The 18,408-nt window shown below is 41.0% G+C and overlaps 1 protein-coding gene across 9 annotated transcripts in view; it reads left to right on the top strand.

Moving 5' to 3' along the window:
* Window positions 1–1,634: 1,634 nt before the first annotated feature.
* LOC139407014 (filamin-A-interacting protein 1-like) overlaps window positions 1,635–18,408 on the top strand; it is a 45,293-nt gene continuing 28,519 nt past the window's right edge. For 4 of the 9 annotated variants that reach the window (XR_011634051.1, XM_071150263.1, XM_071150260.1 and 1 more), the window contains exons 1-2: window positions 1,635–2,147; window positions 15,987–16,289. Coding sequence is in view for 8 of the 9 variants with exons in the window: in XM_071150263.1 (XP_071006364.1) it covers window positions 15,993–16,289 (297 nt within the window). In the remaining variant the exon portion in view is untranslated. Of the gene's footprint in view, window positions 2,321–15,986; window positions 16,290–18,408 lie in introns of all 9 variants that reach the window. The other 5 variants (XM_071150266.1, XM_071150262.1, XM_071150259.1 and 2 more) reach the window with 2 other exon arrangements.

Here is an 18,408-nt window from a genome sequence, read left to right as displayed (position 1 = left end):
GTTGTGTTATGGTACATGTCAGTATGAAGATCGAATGTGGACATAATAATTAAGAAGGATAGAAGGATATTAGGATAGAATTGTAGGGAAACAGCCCCCCTTTTGCCCTCAGAACAGCCTCATTTTGTCAGGGCGTGGACTCTACCATACCCAGTTCAAAGGCATTTTTTGTCTTGCCCATTCACCCTCTGATTGGCACACATACACAATCCATGTCTCAATTGTCTCAAGGCTTAAAAATCCTTCATTAACTTGTCTCCTCCCCTTTATCTACACTGATTGAAGTGGATTTAACAAGTGTCATCAGTAAGGGATCATAGTTTTCACCTGGATTCACGTGGTCAGTCTATGTTATGGAAAGAGCAGATGTTCATATTGTTTTGTATACTCAGTGTATGTCATCTACACAGAATAATTATCTCTAACCACTAGATTACTTAATAAAATACTTAGACTTTGAAACAGTTTGGTCACTTTCACAGCCGTGACTCATGTTATCCACAAGTGCAACACTGAATCTTAATGACCACCATCAGCTCTGGGCAAAAAATATAGAAGGATCCATGTTTTAAAACAACAACATCTCCTCTCACACCAACTTTATGACTTCATTGGGGCGTGTGGTTCAAGTATAATGAGTTGTACATTAATAAGACCTCTGTGTGAACATATACTGTACATCTGTTTCCGAGGTATTGAATAGCATTAGGGGTTGCGTCCCAAATGGAACCTTATTCCCAATGTAGTGCACTACTTTTGACCAGAACCCTATGGGCCCTGGTCAAAATTAGTGCACTACATAGGAAATAAGTTGCCATTTGGGAGGCAGACAGACTAGATACCATATTTCAACAAGGAGATCTAGCAACTTAGCACCTGTCTGAAGTTCCAGCTTTCATGTGTCATTATAGAACCGACTTGATTGATTGACCTTTAGGCTAGTTTTATTGGAAAGAGTTGACAAAAGGTTGGGATTACTCCTTTCTATATCAATGGTGACTGGTAATGCTGCTGGAGTTACTCTCACAACGAATGCTTATGTTTCTTAAATGCCATCACTTTAAAGAAAGACGTGTTGTTCAAGTGGCTCCGGTGCGAGAGCCATTGTCAATTACAGCGTGAACAAGGTCATACACCCTTAGACAATGACATTTACAACACTTTGGTGTCAACAGAGCCTATGTTTGTTAAGGCTAGATGTCACGCTTGTAACACTACCGCAGCAGAAGTCTCACAGGAGTGTATCACTGCTTCTCATTTGTAATGCTTTGTTTTGACTTGGTTTTATTGGGAACAAATGTTCTCACATTTATGGCTCGCAATAAATCATTTTTGTTTGAAAAGGTTAACTTGGCCCCTGTACAGTATCAGTGGTCTAATCCTTCTAGGGAAAAATTGCTGAGCAAGCAAATGGATGCATAAAGTGGAACCACCTTTACACAAAAACAATAAACTATAAACTTCTCATACTCAAATGGTTGAAGGCAAACTGGTGATCTTATATTATTTACCTGCGATTTTCTCATTTTCTTCTTAGAAAAGATGACTGTGAATTGACTAACCAGGCAGAGACTGAGCCCTCCTTGCTAACCCTGCCTCTGCTCTGGCGGGAGTGGTGGAGCTGGACTTCCCCTGCCTGCTTCAGAGTGGGATAGTTTAGCTGTCAGAGGGGCTTGGGAAAGCTTCCCTCAATCTGCTCAGCTGCTAACAGCCATGAGTGACTGAGAACACTTGTTAAATATAGCCCAGGCAGACTCTGCTACACTCAAAGCTCTACACTCTCCTGCCCAGGAACAAAAGGGAAAAGGCAGGGTCCTGGCACCTGACAAAGGCTATATTCCACATTTCTACCCTCCTCTCCATCTTACTTTGGATATCTCCATTTGAAGGGAAATCGGACTTTTCAGACAAAAGCAGCTCTGACCACCTCCTCTTGCTTGCTGGTCTCTCTCTCTCGCTCTCTCTCTCTCTCTCTCTCTCTCTCTCGCTTTTCTCTCTCATCCTCTCAGTCTGTGAAAGACTCTGCCGGCCCAAACTTCTGGAGAGGACAAAGCTTGGTGTTCATCTTCAGACGCCTCTTGCATTGCCTCTGTTGCCTTGACGGGAGAGAAGAACGGAAACAAGTTATTAAAAGAGAAAAGTAAGAGGTGAGAGTATAGATCATCTACATTTGATATGTCTCTTTTTGACACACATAGTCAAGGTAACTGAAGAACACAGACATTGAGGAGAGACTTTTTACTCTGGGACTTGATTCTCAGTAACTGAGATATTCCTTTTTGACCTGTCGTCACCTGTGATGTGGTACCATTGAGAACAGGTAAGGGGAAATGATTCTGCTATTCTTCATAGATTTGAAAAGCTTTTCTTTTCCTCGCAAAAATAAACTTGTTTGGACTACATTTTGGGACATTTAGATGTCCAATTATATGGTTTCTAGTTCGTAAAGTGGAACACATTGTGAATCAGTGAGTTGGGAAAGAACATTAGTTGCTGCCATCAGACTTCCGGTCCAGACTCAATTCAGGAAATGGTACATTAGGAGACATTCATTGATTACATCTTTTACCAGAAGAACGCTTTAGCTCTCTCTCTAGAGGATATATTAAATGTACTATTAGCTGAGTAACAACACAGGGAATGTAGAGAAAATTATGCAATAATACAATGATAAATCTGGGTCTAACATACTGTAGTTGCTCAACTTTCTTTGGACTGTGGAGATTTGTATCTAAACATGTCAACTTGTTCACGTTGGATGAAAGTTGAAATTTGGACAACGTAAGTTGAAGTAATTAACATTAAAGAATGTCTCTCTTATTAATAAGCCTGTATGGCTCAGCTGGTATGGCATGCTTGCACTGCCAGGGTTGTGGGTTCAATTCCCAGGGCCACCCAAATGTAATATGTACGCAAGCATGACTTAGCCAATTTGGGTAAAAGTGTCTGCTAAATGGCTGATATTATCACTACCATGTCTGTCCACTTTGATGTTTTCCCATGTCAAAACAATAGATGTTGCCAATGGGTTTTATTCTGATAAGAGGTTCCATGAGAGACCCCACTGTTTGAAGGCACACAGTAAACAGCGATGCTATCCCATCCTCTCACTGTTATTCCAGTGGTAGCAATTAGATGTGTCCTCTGCCAGCCTGTGGTACCACACATACTCAGGCAGCACATGTGGGTGGCACCTTAATTGGGCAGGACTAGTTTCATGGTAATGGCTGGAGCAGAATCAGTGGAATGGTATCAAATACATTAAACACGTGTTTGATACCATTCCATTTACTCCCTTCCAGCCATTATTATGAGTTGTCCTCCCCTCTGCAGCGTCCCGTGCCAGGCAGTCACATCCCTAGGGACTAGGGAATGTTCCATTAATAACTTACAATAAAAACAGTGGAAAAAGTTATTTTTAATCCGATCAAAAGATTTTTCCCTCTGTGATGAAACAATAAATGTCTGCTGTCCGTGTGGGTAAGGGAGGGCTTCAGTGGCGTTTGCATCATCAAGCCATTGTCATCGGCTTTAGGAACTCCACATAGCTATCCTGTGTGTTATGTGGAGGATGATCAAGGGTTAAAAAAATCTATTGTCTTTTGTAATGGACAGGTCAGAGGTCAGTTTGTTTAGAAATAATTTGGACAATGCCAATAGCGTTCAGAACAACTGAAGGCATAGTGAGGTCCCGTTGCATATCAATTACCATTTCTCAAAGGGCAATTTATACAGATATTATTCTTGGACACTTTTATACTTCCTCCTTAACCTCTATTAACAAGCCTGAATTACTTTAATGGAGTATACCATTATTGACAGGTTGGGTAGTTATCGGGTATTATGTATGAGAAACTAAATTACTGCCTGCGGAGCCTCTCTTTTGTCCTCCCCTCCAGTCTGTAACTCAAATGATCACCCTGCATTCCCTGGTGCTCTTGTAAGTTTCTCTGGCAGCGGTTGTCTTTAAATCATCTGCTTCAGTTTGTGCCTGTGGCATTACTTCACTGGCAGCCAAGGCCCAAGTGATAAGACAGTGAACCATGAGATCACTTAGCTAATTCAGCTCAGCAATCTCCCATGGAGGGAAACAGCAGGGCATGTCCTCATGTTTTGTTTCATAACAACAGCTCCGCTGTTCCCATGACAGCAAAATAAGGGACGAGAGAGAGATGGATTACATTTGTTTGGGTGCTTTGCCTTGTTGACGTTTTTGGGATGAGTATTTTCCTAGAGGCAGAACTGAGCGATTTTCGCTAGCTGCAAAATCTAAATTGCCGATATTGTACAAATTCATGAAAACAAAAATGTCCTTCATGGTCTTAATTTAAGGTTAGGGTTAGCAGTGCGGTTAAGGTTAGGTTTAACATCAGATTTTATGGCTGTGCCAGCTAGTGACCACTCCCGAGCTGCCTCCAGAACAAGATTCATGACGAAAAACACTAACCTGCTTGCCAGATGATGACACAAAAAACACTGGCTGAGATCACTAAATATTGTGAATTAAATAATACTATATATCATCTCTACCACAGATCGTTATGTGCACTTCATAAAAATAGTATATCATGAAAAATATTGAATGGAGATTACAGATTAACTCGTTTGACTGAATAACCCATTGTCAGCATTATGCTGTGGGTGCTTTTACATCCCACAAGGGTGTGTCTCTTTTAAAACGACCAAGGGTAACCATGCATTACCACTATGCTATTTAACATTCCATATCAGCCCACACTTAGTGAAATCATCCAGCCTGACCACACACACACACACACACACACACACACACACACACTGATTTGGAGTGGCGCTGGCCTCACACAATGTCTCTAGATTATTCTCTCATTATCAGCTTGAACAGCTGCATCTGAAGCACCCCACAATCATTCCCAGGCCTTGCTATTGTACTGCTCCTAACAAACGGAATCAAAGGATTTCAAATGATAGCTGGTCAGCTGGTTTACATAATTCAGCTTTGTAAGAGCAGATGTACTGTATGTATTTAATCCCAAATGCTCACCCCAGTGGAGGACCATTTGTGATTTGGGTTCAGAACATAACACGTCTCTCAACTCATCTCTACTGATATAAAGCATGTTTACTGTAAGATAAGGCTGATCTACCTACAGACTGTTCTGTGAGCTGTCTTTTTTTCTAATTGTTTGTCCTGACTTTCCTAGATGTTATGACCGCATGTGTTTTCTGGGAAACTGATGACAAACAAATAGTTGAGTGGTTCAGGCTCAGGGAAAAAATAGTCTGTAAAAATTAAAATAATAAAACACAGTCAGCATTAAATCTCTTCCCTCTCTCATAGGGTCTCAAACTCTCACACGTTCTTCTCTCTCTCTCTGTTCTCTCTCTTCCCCCTCTCTCTCGCTCTTCGCTGTCTCTTTGTCTCGCGCTTTATGAGGGAAGTGACCTCATCATCATTCCACCAGAAAGGCATTTGAGACTGGCCAGCTTGAGAACTACATCTGGCTAATGGTGTCAGTTTGCTGGATCCATAACCACTGATTCGGACTCAGCACAGAGGCTTGTGAAGATAGAAGCCAACCTGCCATATCTTTTGCTCATTCATTTTCACCGCTGATTGAACATGTCGGACTGAGGATTGACTCGGACTGTGAGAGTTTTGATGAGGACAGGGAAGTCAAGTCACGGTCAATCTTCAAGACACCCTATTAGGCTTGGCAATGGAAATAGGACTATTGAAATAACGCCACAGTTATAACAAGTTATAGTGGTATTTAATTAAGTGTACTATATTCCATTTCCTTTTATGATAGCAATAGTTTTGAATGAAACATTCCCTTTCAGCACTGTGCCTCTTTTAGACTCACGTCACATTGTGATTTGTTATTCCGCTTTAATATGTAGCCCAAGGCTTTGGATTGACCTTGCAGCCGAACCTCCTCTTTTCAAGTAAGATCCACTCATGTGGCTTTAGTCCTGGATCCAGTCTGGTTTCTGAGAAGCCCGAACCCAGGCCTGCTTTCTGCTAAAAACCCTAATAAAAAAAACCTGGCCTGGCTTCTTTGTTGTGTGCAACTTTGAACTTGCTCAAAAGTCTGATTTCTATTTTTATACCAGCTTTCACATGAACCTTGCTGCTCACTCATTTGTCTGACTTCAGATACCCTTGTAAGGTGGCAGATAATGATGTCATGTAATGTTGCCAAAGGATGTGGGTCACTGATTCAAATGTAAAGACACTAAACCCCTCTACTGTATGAATCTCAGGTGTCCCTTCTATGACTCAGACGGACAGATAGCTTTCTTATACCATGCTCATTCAAGGCTATCTTGACAACCAAGACATTTTAGGAACCATTAATCTTCCAATTTGATTTTCGGATAAAAGTAAAGAATATATTCTAACTCCAGCGTTGGAAGCCGTACATATCATTTTAGAGGTATATGTATGAGTGTGTGTGGGGGTCCAACACTAGCAGGTGGGTTCTGCATGTGCCACGGGCCAGGGGGGGAAGTTGTCAGTAACGAGGTTACATTAAGATTACTATATTTATGTCATCTGCATGAAATACTACAGATCGGAACCCGACACGGTGATATTCCACTCTCGGCTGTATACGTACGTCAGCACTTGAGGCAGTAAATGTTTGATATTAATAGTGGACGTTGTACAGTACAGTGAGGTCTGTAATATTACATTTACACAGTGGTAAGATGTCCATAGAGGTTTAGTCAAATGTGTATCAGTGGTCGGGAATGTTTTATTTGGTGTTGGAGCTAGGAACACAAGCATTTCGCTACACCCGCAATAACATCTGCTTAATATGTGTATGTGACCAATAAAATTGGATTGGATTTGATTTGAAATTTTATAGCCTCTGTGAATAGAACTGCATGGCCATCTGGTTATATGCATCTGTTTAGGTTACATGTACTGTGTCGTTTACTGCTATGGTTTGTTATGTGGAATAACACCAAATAAAACATTCCCGACCACTGACACACATTTGACTAAACCTCTATGGACATCTTACCACTGTGTAAATGTAATATTACAGACCTCACTGTACTGTACAACGTCCACTATTAATATCAAACATTTACTGCCTCAAGTGCTGACGTACGTATACAGCCGAGAGTGGAATATCACCGTGTCGGGTTCCGATCTGTAGTATTTCATGCAGATGACATAAATATAGCAATCTTAATGTAACCTCGTTACTGACAACTTACCCCCTGGCCCGTGACACATGCAGAACCCACCTACTAGTGTTGGACCCCCACACACACTCATACATATACCTCTAAAATGATATGTACGGCTTCCAACGCTGGAGTTAGAATATATTCTTTACTTTTATCAGAAAATCAAATAGGAAGATTAAATGGTTCCTAAAATGTCTGGGTTGTCAAGATAGACTTGAATGAGAACTGTATAAGAAAGCTATCTGGTAGTCTGAGTCACGGAAGAGACTCCTGTGATTCAAAGACTAGAGGGGTTTTGTGTCTTTACTTTTGAGTCAGTGACCCACAAAAATATTGTGATCAGATTACAGATACTTTTGAAAAACTAGATGATTACTTCGAGGATTACTGTTAAATTCAGAAAGGATATTTGCGAAATAAAATCTTCTCGATGACATTCAAATCAGCATAGAAAAAAGGCGCAAATGAAATTTGTTCAACGTGAGCGAGTCTGACTTAAGTCAGAGACCACTATGATGACACACCAAATGTGTTTGATGGATCGCGGGAAAAGAGCAGGAATAGGCTTTTGTAGGCTACAGTCCAAGATACAGTGCCCTTTTCCTATTTTGTTGCATTACAACCTGTAATTTAAATGGATTTTTATTTGGATTTCATGTAATGGACATACACAAAATAGTCCAAATTGGTTAAGTGAAATTTAAAAAATAACTTGTTTTAAAAAATTATAAAAAATAAAAAACGGAAAAGTGGTGCGTGCATATGTATTCACCCCCTTTGCTATGAAGCCCCTAAATAAGATCCAAGCAACCAATTACCTTCAGAAGTCACATAATTAGTTAAATAAATTTCACCTGTGTGAAATCTAAGTGTCACATGATCTGTCACATGATCTCAGTTTATATATACCTGTTCTGAAAGGCCCCAGAGTTTTCTACACCACTAAGCAAGGGGCACCACCAAGCAAGCAGCACTATGAAGACCAAGGAGCTCTCCAAACAGGTCAGGGACAAAGTTGTGGAGAAGTACAGATCAGGGTTGGGTTATAAAAAATATCAGAAACTTAACATCCCACGGAGAACCATTAAATCCATTATTTAAAAAATGAAAGAATATGGCACCACAACAAACCTGCCAAGAGAGGGCCGCCCACCAAAACTCATGGACCAGGCAAGGAGGGCATTAATCAGAGAGGCAACAAAGAGCAAAGATAACCCTGAAGGAGTTGCAAAGCTCCGCAGCGGAGATTGGAGTATCTGTCCATAGGACCACTTTAAGCCGTACATGCAACAGAGCTGGGCATTACAGAAGAGTGTCCAGAAAAAAAATATATCAAACATGTTTGGTGTTCGCCGAAAGGCATGTGGGAGACTCCCCAAACAAATGGAAGAAGGTACTCTGTTCAGATGAGACTAAAATTGAGCTTTTTGGCCATCAAGGAAAACACTGTGTCTGGCGCAAACCCAACACCTCTCATCACCCTGAGAACACCATCCCCACAGTGAAGCATGGTGGTGGCAGCATCATGCTGTGGGGATGTTTTTCATCGGCAGGGACTGGGAAACTGGTCAGAATTGAAGGAATGATGGATGACACTAAATACAGGGAAATTCTTGAGGGAAACCTGTTTCAGTCTTCCAGAGATTTGAGACTGGAACGGAGGTTCACCTTCCAGCAGGACAATGACCCTAAGCATACTGCTAAAGCAACACTCGAGGGGTTTAAGGAGGACATTTAAATGTCTTGGAATGGCCTAATAAAAGCCCAGACCTCAATCCAATTGAGAATATGTGGTATGACTTAAAGATGTAAAGATTGCTGTACATCAGCGGAACCCATCCAACTTGAAGGAGCTGGAGCAGTTTTGCCTTAAAGAATGGGAAAAAATCCCAGTGGCTAGATGTGCCAAGCTCATAGAGACATACCCCAAGAGACTTGCAGTTGTAATTTCTGCAAAAGGTGGCTCTACAAAGATTTGACTTTGGGGGGTGAATAGTTATGCACGCTCAAGTTTTCTGTTTTTTCTGTCTTATTTCTTGTTTGTCTCACAGTAAAACATATTTTGCATCTTCAAAATGGTAGGCATGTTGTGTAAATCAAATGATACAAACCCCCCAAAAATCAATTTTAATTCCAGGTTGTAAGGCAACAAAATAGGAAAAATGCCAAGCGGAGTGAATACTTTCGCACGCCACTGTATGTCTTCTGCTGTCGGCATCCAAAGATTATCCAATTTGAATAAACGCTTGGAGGTAAGGATGGCAGCAGTGGTGAAGTCTATGGCGATACGGATATCACTTATTATTGATATCTACATAGCGCATTGACATGAATCACACTGCTGCTCTCTTATTTAGTTATTTGCACCGTACAGATTGTGGTTGTTGTGGATAGCTGTTCACAAATCTAAATGTGTATTTGACCCCAATAATGGTTGAATTCAAGAAGTTTAAGCCGCATATCAATCATTATTTTTGAAACCAGTGGACAACCAGTGAAAAATGCGCTCTTGCAAGAGCTGCAGTGTGGATCCCAGCCTATGGAATAAAAGTGAGGCTTTTATTGCTCAATCTAATTCATGCTGATAAAAAAAATATCCATATGCCTAATGGACACATGCTCAAACTCACACACTTCTGATAGACTTGAAGGGGCAATCTGTAGTTGTTGCATCCAAGAAGGAAAGATATTCCACAAATTAACTTTCAGCATGGCACACCTGTTAATTTCAATGCATTCCAAGTGACTACCTCATGAAGCTGGTTGAGAGAATGCCAAGAGTGTGCAAAGCTGTCATCAAGGCAAAGGGTGGCTACTTTGAAGAATCTCAAACATAAAATATATTTTGTTTTGTTAGACACTTGTTTGGTTACTACATGATTCCATGTGTTATTTCATAGTTTTGAGGTTTTCACTATTATTCTACAATGTAGAAAATAGTAAAATATAGAAAAATCCTTGAATGAGTAGGTGTGTCCAAACTTTTGACTGGTACTGTGTATATATATCAATGAATTCTTGAAGAATATAACTTATAAATGCGCCTCGTGAGCTTAGTTTAACTGTCACACTCCATGAGAACCCAAAATATAAACTTGTTTTTCTCCAATGTTTGTAAACATTGTAAATGTAAACAAACACTGTATAGCCTCATAACATGGTTAAACCAATCATTTGCATCCATAGCTCTGTCTATTAATCTGAGTGGTTACATTTTCCAGGCCCATCCCTCAGCTTTTTACCAAAGCAGAGGCGGGACGGCCATTTTGTTATTGATTCATCTGCGGATTTTCCCTTTAAACAGCTGCATATTATCAAGATATCAAAGTGTCACCAACAAAAAGGTAAACAATAGGCCTATAGCAAATGCAGCATATGGCATTTATTTTTCACATGCAAATAGCACTTTTCAGTAGTGCACAAAGCATGCCATTCCATGAGTGCAGCATTTATTTTTCAACTTGTATCAATGAGCCCAATCAGTCCTCCATGACAATAAAATCATAAACAACAGAGTAGGACTGGCTTTTAAATCCTTAGTTTAGGGGTTATGCTCAGGTAAAACAATTTAGCTAATCTATACTTCCATATTTCCAAGTCCTATTCTTGAAGATCAAGTGGTATACCATTTATTGGCATGACTTGAATTCTGATCGACTTAGATTTTTAATGTAAATATATAATTTAATTGTATTATTATATGTAGTAGAAAGCCATGGGTTAGAAGAAACCTACAAAACCAATCCATAAAGTAAAATTTAACATCCATATACGGCCAGCTATGTAAACTTTAACATTGATTCATCCTGCAATAGATGTTGTTCAACTGGTAACATACTTTGTCTTCTTCTACTACCTCTTAAGGGGGAAGTAATCTAAAAGTAACTGAATGTAATCAGATTACGTTACTGAGTTGGGGTAATCCAAAAGTTATGTTACTGATTACATTTGACAGGTAACTAGTAACTGTAACAGATTACATTTAGAAAGTAACCTACCCAACCCTGGCTCTGAGTGACTGAACCCTTGTAGACAGTTTTCCTTCCTGTTTCACAGAGTTTTGTTTTACCACCCTGATCTGAAACCCCCCAGTCACCTTTGACCCTACCCTGACCTTTTGTCACAAACTTGTCTGGGTTGGTAGGTAGCAATGGTAGGAGACTTCAGGAAGTGCCTGTTTTCCAATGAATTTACAGAGAGCTGTGACATTGAAAAGACAGATTGACCTCCTCCTGAACCTATAAACTCTCAGTGGTATTCACCTTACAGTGGGAGACTGAATATAATATACTGTAGCTAATCACAGGCTACCCAGAGGTAACCGAGGTTTGGAATGCACACAGTGTCTCTCACTGAGAGAGTCATAGGGGTTTGAATTGAGTGGTATTTCATTAGAGGTGACATCAGATCTTTTTTTTTAGTTTTTATAGCTTTGTTTGGATTGTTTTGTCCCTTGGTTTTTACCGACAGTGGCAGCTGAACTCATGAATACAGCATGGTGTGAAGCAGACTCCCAGAGGAAGATTACTCAATCGTCTGATAAACGAAGTGCAAAGCTGCATTAAGTTCTGATATTGCACACAGCTCTCTCTCTACTGTCTACCCCATACATGGTTGCCAAGACAACCACAGCATAATATTTTGCTTTTGGAAATGAGGTGAAATCTACTCAGCATATTGTCACCAGTAAAATTCTCAGAGGAGTATAGATGTGGCAAGTGTATGGTCCCGTTACACAAGTCGGGTTATGCTGCTTTTTCTTCCCTTTACTCTGAGTGAGTTGCTGCAGCAGGATAGGATTTTCGGTTTTCAAAATCCTATCCCCTATGCTCGTCTTCCCATATTTAGTCACATTGGGAGTCTTTAGACGCATGCATGACTGAATTGAAATTCTATTTCAAAGGGACATTTTTGAAGAGATTCAAAATCAAGTAGTGGGGGATTTGGACAGCTGCCGGCACCTGCCAGTACCTCGTTTTATTGGGGCTAAATTGGCTAGTCTGTGAGACCGTCCACAGGGAGCCTTCGCCACATTCAAGTAGCCTTGATTGGAGGAGACAATGAGTCAGATCTTCCTCTGTAACTATACAATAACCAAATTAACCAAAGAATACATCTGAAAGGCGTTGTGTGGCAAAAGGAAGTGTTGGACGAGCTGAGAGCAGACACGCTTGAAGTTAAGCACGTGTATCCTAATCCGCATTCTAAAAAATATCTTAAACCTTCCATAAATCACTCAGGCCGGCCCCCATTGATAGAGGGCCGTAGTAGGGTGCTCCCATAATGGGCATGAATATTAGGAAGCCCGGTAAACACTCTCCCTTTCACTGCAGTATGTGGTAATGCACCGTGAGAGAAACTAGCAGGTGGACCTGCCATAATACCAAGATGTGATGCTGTCAGCCTGCCAGAGAGATGCTTATACATATCATATAACATATCAATTATGAGAGTCATTGCTGACTGCCTAGGCCAACACCACCAGTCTTTGTTTCCCTGATTAGCTGCGCTGTCGTTATGCCCATGGAGGAGTGTGTTGTTAGAGAAGGCAAGAAATTATATCAATATCCGCCATTTTATTTTTATAAATAGCAGCGGTCTTTGAATATCAAAGGATGTTGCATACCTCTCGAAAAAATGTGTGCAGAGGATCGTAGGAACGAATGAGCAACTGTGTGATGTGGATGTACTGGCGTGTGTGAAAACCTACAGCTGTGGAGTAAAATAGAAGTACTGACAGCTGATTAGAATGCTGATGGCTTATAAAGTGATCACCTTCTGGCATTTCCACTTCTGGGTCCGACTGCACAAGTTGAGGGACGGGGATCCTATAAATACTCACTGAAAACTTCACCAGCAGACAGCTGTGCATGCCGCCCGGCCAAAGGCCCAGCTCAAAAATAGGGACCCTGCCCTTATTTACCTTCCTATTTTCATGGGCAGAGAATTCACATAGGGCGCATGCCAAAGTGCAGCCTATTCCTTATGGGCCCTAGTCAAAAGTTGTGCACTGTGTAAGGAATAGGGCTCCATTTGTGATGTGCTTATGCTCTACCATCAGCTATGGGCCACAGCTGTCCCAGGTTTAGCAAGGCTCAAGTGTAAGTTGAGGAGACCAGCCTGGCACGGTCACATCCCCAGAAATATTCATGATGATCAACATGTGATATTGGGCAACAGGAAAGTTGTGCCTTGTAGCATAGTCATTAGTAATAAGGGAAAGTGTGATTCAATGTGTGAACTGATACCATGTTTATAGTGAGGCTTTGCGTATTTGCCTACCATTGGATAGTGCCTGTGAATCAGTGGAGGCTGCTGAGGGGAGGACGACTCATAATAATGTCTGCAACGGAGCGAATGGAATGGCAGCAAACACATGGAAACCATGTGTTTGATGTATTTGATACCATTCCACTATTCCGCTCCAGCCAATACCACGACCCCAGCCTTCCTAATTAAGGGGCCACCAACCTCCTATCCTGTGAATCCACATTTAAAGGGAGTTGTGAACAACAGTATTACCAACCACCATTTTTGTTTTCTGTCCTAAGTTTACTGTTATTGAAGGGTGGGCATGAGACCGAGAAGAACATGTACAGTAACTTGTAGTGGGTGACTTTATATGGCATGAATCCACTTCAGAATATCATCGTAAATATTATTGCCACTCTTTCCCCTGAGCCCGTTTTGAGATATTCGATACAGAACCTTTAGGTAAACATTCCAATGTAATATTCTGCCTGCTGTTACCCTGGGCTTGTCATGGCTTTATTTTCTTACACACAACTCTTCGTTTTGGTTCGAATCAAACTGACACTCAAAATGAAGACAGCTCCATGGCTGCACCCGATGGAGTGCTTGGCTTCTCCCCTGAAACAACTATTAATAACGCCCAACTCTAAAGTGGCTGCTACCATTTGGCTGCCAGGATTCTCTCAGCCTGAGTCACACGCTGCTTTCATCAGAGACTGTGCAACCTTGGGGAACTTTGGCCCCATTCATATGCAATGGCCTCATCGTGTTCTTTTCCTGAGCACCCCCGCCGTGTCGCTCCCTCCCTCCAAGGTTATGGATCCCCTGTGTCTGTGTCTTCTGCCTGGGCTGTTGTGTTGATGATGTGACCATCGTCATAACTGGCATTGTCCCAAAGCTCGACCCCTGATATGAGAGCAAATTATTTTGATTCACACAGAACAAATCAGTTATCTATCATCCAAATTCAATTAAAATTGCCCATCTGTTATGACTATATTCTGGGATCTGCATTTTCACAGCATATCGGCTTTGATTATGGTGCTTCTGATGGCGATGCGGACTTATTACAGACACAGACAACAAACATTGGTCTGATCAATGTCCAAACAAGGCCAGCCAGGCCAGGCATACTGTAGCAGCTCCGCTGGTGTGACATGATGGAAAGCGTGACTCTGGCTCTATAGATTCTAGGACAATGGAAACAATGGATCTGATTTGGCACAGTAGGAGGCGAGAGCTCTTGGCCAGGAAACGTCCTCCCTGCAGTAAAAGCAGTAACTAACCCACTCCATATACTGTAGTTAGAACTATGCTAACCTCATCCCTAGTCTAACTGCACATAGCGAGGAAGTGTATGGTGAAAGAGGTTACAAGTTACACTAGAATACTAAAAAAGTCATGGTAGTCATGTATTTGTATACGTTAGTTCACATAGCCTACCATTCAAGGTCACACATGTTTTTTGATGCATTAACGTCACACTGAATATATTAGTTTATCCAGGCTAGAATAACACAGTTGCTATTATAGCTACTTGCTTTATAATATTCCTTTGATTCCAGATGTTTTTAAAAAAGTCCCTATGACAACATTCATCTAGACTATTCTCACTCCCAGAGTTGGGTCCCACACCTAAGTATAGCAATTTAAGAAACAGAACAAGGCAGCAGTGTGAAATACAAGTACAGCGGGAATGACATAGGCCAAAGGGCATTAGTTAGAGGTGAGAGGTTAAGTTATGTGAGATCACAGGGGAAATTCTGAACATGTCGCTTTTCTGCTATTGATTACAAGTCTTGAGGTCATATTTAAATGTGGCTGAAATGACAGAAATGTTATTTACTCTCTATTGTACAAGCTTTCTTGCTAGTCTATGTTGTATGCATGGCCGAGGGAGATCCCCACTGAGAAATGTTTGCAACACTTTCAACTTGTTCAAAACATATGCCATGAAAGACATAGGCATATACTTAATGCTCAGAGAATATTAATTGAACAAAAACATTATTCTAGGGCAGTGTTATATAAGGTTTTGAATCATTTCAGCCAGTGGCTTAGAAAATAACACTAACGAGCTACAAAACGGGTCCCCGGAAATTGTGCACTATTGTGTACAATGTCATCCATTTTGTATGATATGTTACGATTTCCAATTCGTACAATAGGTTACAAATGTGTAAGTGCTTAAGATCCCGTCACTCTCTTTAAGAAGTGATCTCATGGCATATTATTTGTCATTCAATACTGTCAAATGATGATGTTGCTCTGCAGAGATAATGACGCACTACATGACTCAGGCTTTGTAAACAAAACATGATCCTGTTATGCCAGGAGTGGAGGAGCCACTGACTATTACCTCCCCAATGGCCACTGTGATCAAAATAGCTGCTATCCAAAGCCAGGGAAGGAAACTGATAGAATCCTCATCGTCTCTAAAGAATTTACAGCCACCAAGAGGGCAATTTCAAGTTATTTCTTTGGATAACATAGTGTGAACTATTTGGGCTGTGGATTCAGTGTCCCTGTTGTCTGTCTCCGCCCTGCAGGTGAGAATGCGGTCCAGGTGCAGCACAGCCATGGAGGGCCCAGACGACGGACAGATAAACCATGTCACCCAGCCCACCAAAGCCTTCCCCAAAGAGGAGGGGGAGAACATACCAGAGCTGGTGAAGAGGAAAATGAAGGTCCAGCGAGAAGAGAAAGAGGGGAAGTCAGTGGTGTCTGGATCAGCGAAAAGGCCCCAGACAACCACAGAGAGCAGCAGAGGACAAAAGAAGGCAGCAGGGCTGACAGATCTCTCTAAGGAGGACCTTCTCCGTCTGCTGGGAGTCATGGAAGGAGAGGTGCAGGTGAGAGGTTCTCCACTAACACTGTGCTGCTGTGCCCTGGTCAAAAGTAGTGCAATATATGCAGTGGCATAAAGTACTTAATAAGTACTTTAAAGTATTTTTACTTAAGTTTTTATTTTTACTTATTTTTACTTAGTTTTTTGGGAGTATCTGTACTTTACTATTTAGATTTTTGGTAACTTTTACTTCACTACATTCCTAAAGAAAATAATAAAGTACTTTCTACTCCATACATTTTTTCTGACACCCAAAAGTTTGACAGGAAAATGGTCCAAATCACACTTACCAAGAGAACATCCCTGGTCATCCCTACTGCCTCTGATCTGGCAGACTCACTAACAACAAATGCTTTGTTTGTCATTTATGTCTGAGTGTTGGAGTGTGCCCCTGGATATATGTAAATAATATAGAAACAAGAAAATTGTGCAGTCTGGTTTGCTTAATATAAGGAAGTTGAAATGATTTATACTTTTGACTCTTAAGTACATTTTAGCAATTCCATTTACTTTTGATTCTTAAGTATATTTAAAACCAAATACTTTTAGACTTTTACTCAAGTAGTATTTTACTGGGTGACTTCCACTTTTACTTGAGCCATTTTCTATTAAGGTATCTTTACTTTTACTCAAGTACGACAATTGAGTACTTTTTCCACCACTGTATAGGGAATAGGGTGCCATTTGGGATGCACACAGAGTGTTTCTCCACTGACACTGTGCTGCTGTGTGCTAGGTAACAGCTAACATTGTGGTAAGTGGTTTGTGTTATATTTGGCAGGTGGTAAAATCTCAGCCTTATCATCTCAGTCTATGTGTCTGGCTTGACATGTTACTGTGACCAGGAGTGCGTAACCCAAGAGTCATGATGCTGACTCACTGCTGTTGAGAGTCAACCTCAGCGTCAGCAGCCATTAACTCTGGTACCTTCCCACGCTGCCCCACTCTGTGGGTCCTAATGAAAGTGTTAAGCCTGCTGTTCATAATTTTCTTAATGGAGTTCCATTTATAATCAAGCCTCAATAGAGTACCACAGTATGAGTCATAAAACCCACAAAACCTAGCGGTCAAACAGGGAAATGGTTCCAATCGTTTTTCCACTATTCATTTTTCCAATAGGGGATTTTAGAAACACTTAAAATAAGGGCTATGTTTTGTGTAGGCTCACCCTAGCGTGACGTTTTGATAACCGTGTAAATCTCTCTTGAATTTGATCAATATATTCGGCTGTATTTACCCCGAATATATTGATAAATCACCATGTCCGAGAGAGATTTACATGGTTATGAAAACGTTACACCGGGTTGCGATTCAAAATCATAAAAGACACACCCTCGTCCACTTATCCTCCCTCACCTTATGCCCTTGGGGGAATCCCCGTCAACATCTTGGTGGGCGGTCCAAATTATTAGCCAAGCAAGTAAAGTTTGCGATTTAAGCCCACGTTTTTAGTCAAGTTTGCGAGTGGACAAAAATTAAAACCCCAACGTCAATATTTGGAGTCAACATACAAGTGTAAGTAAAAACGAATGTAAATAAGTTCGAAATTGTGCTACTAATGCACATGACGGCTCAAACACGTCTCGTAAAAGTAATGATGTTTTTGTTTGGTTAGCTTTTGGAAATTGTAGAAATTAAACATTTTCCTTCAGAAGTTCCAGCTAGGCAGGCTAACATTATTTAGCATTTTCTAGCCATTATACAGTAGGTGTGTATTCATAATTATATATTTAATGTAAGTAGACATGCAATCATAATTGACTGTAGTGCATATAAAGCACCGACAAGCTACTGGTGGCTGAAAACACAATCATCGCGGGATGAATGAGTGCCGAATTTCCGGGCATTCCTTCCTCCTTCGCCCCTTTTTTTTATTATGAATTTATTTTATTCATAATACAAAATCTCCTCCCTTGCCCTGAAAGTGTATACTCGTCAGACGTCATCAGAAGTGTCCACTTAATTTGAGGGCTGAGGGGATAGGGCGTCTTTTGTGTTTGGACTGCAAGCCTACACAAAATACAGCCATTAAGTGTTTCTAAAATCCCCTATGGGAAAAATGAATGGGGGGGGGGGGGGGGGGGGGAACAATTGGAACCATTTCCGTGTTTGCGAGGTAGGTT

The sequence above is a fragment of the Oncorhynchus clarkii genome, chromosome 4 (genome assembly GCF_045791955.1).
Source record: "Oncorhynchus clarkii lewisi isolate Uvic-CL-2024 chromosome 4, UVic_Ocla_1.0, whole genome shotgun sequence".
In the NCBI taxonomy this organism is placed as follows: Eukaryota; Metazoa; Chordata; class Actinopteri; order Salmoniformes; family Salmonidae; genus Oncorhynchus; species Oncorhynchus clarkii.
This window is presented reverse-complemented; position numbering and strand designations above follow the sequence as displayed.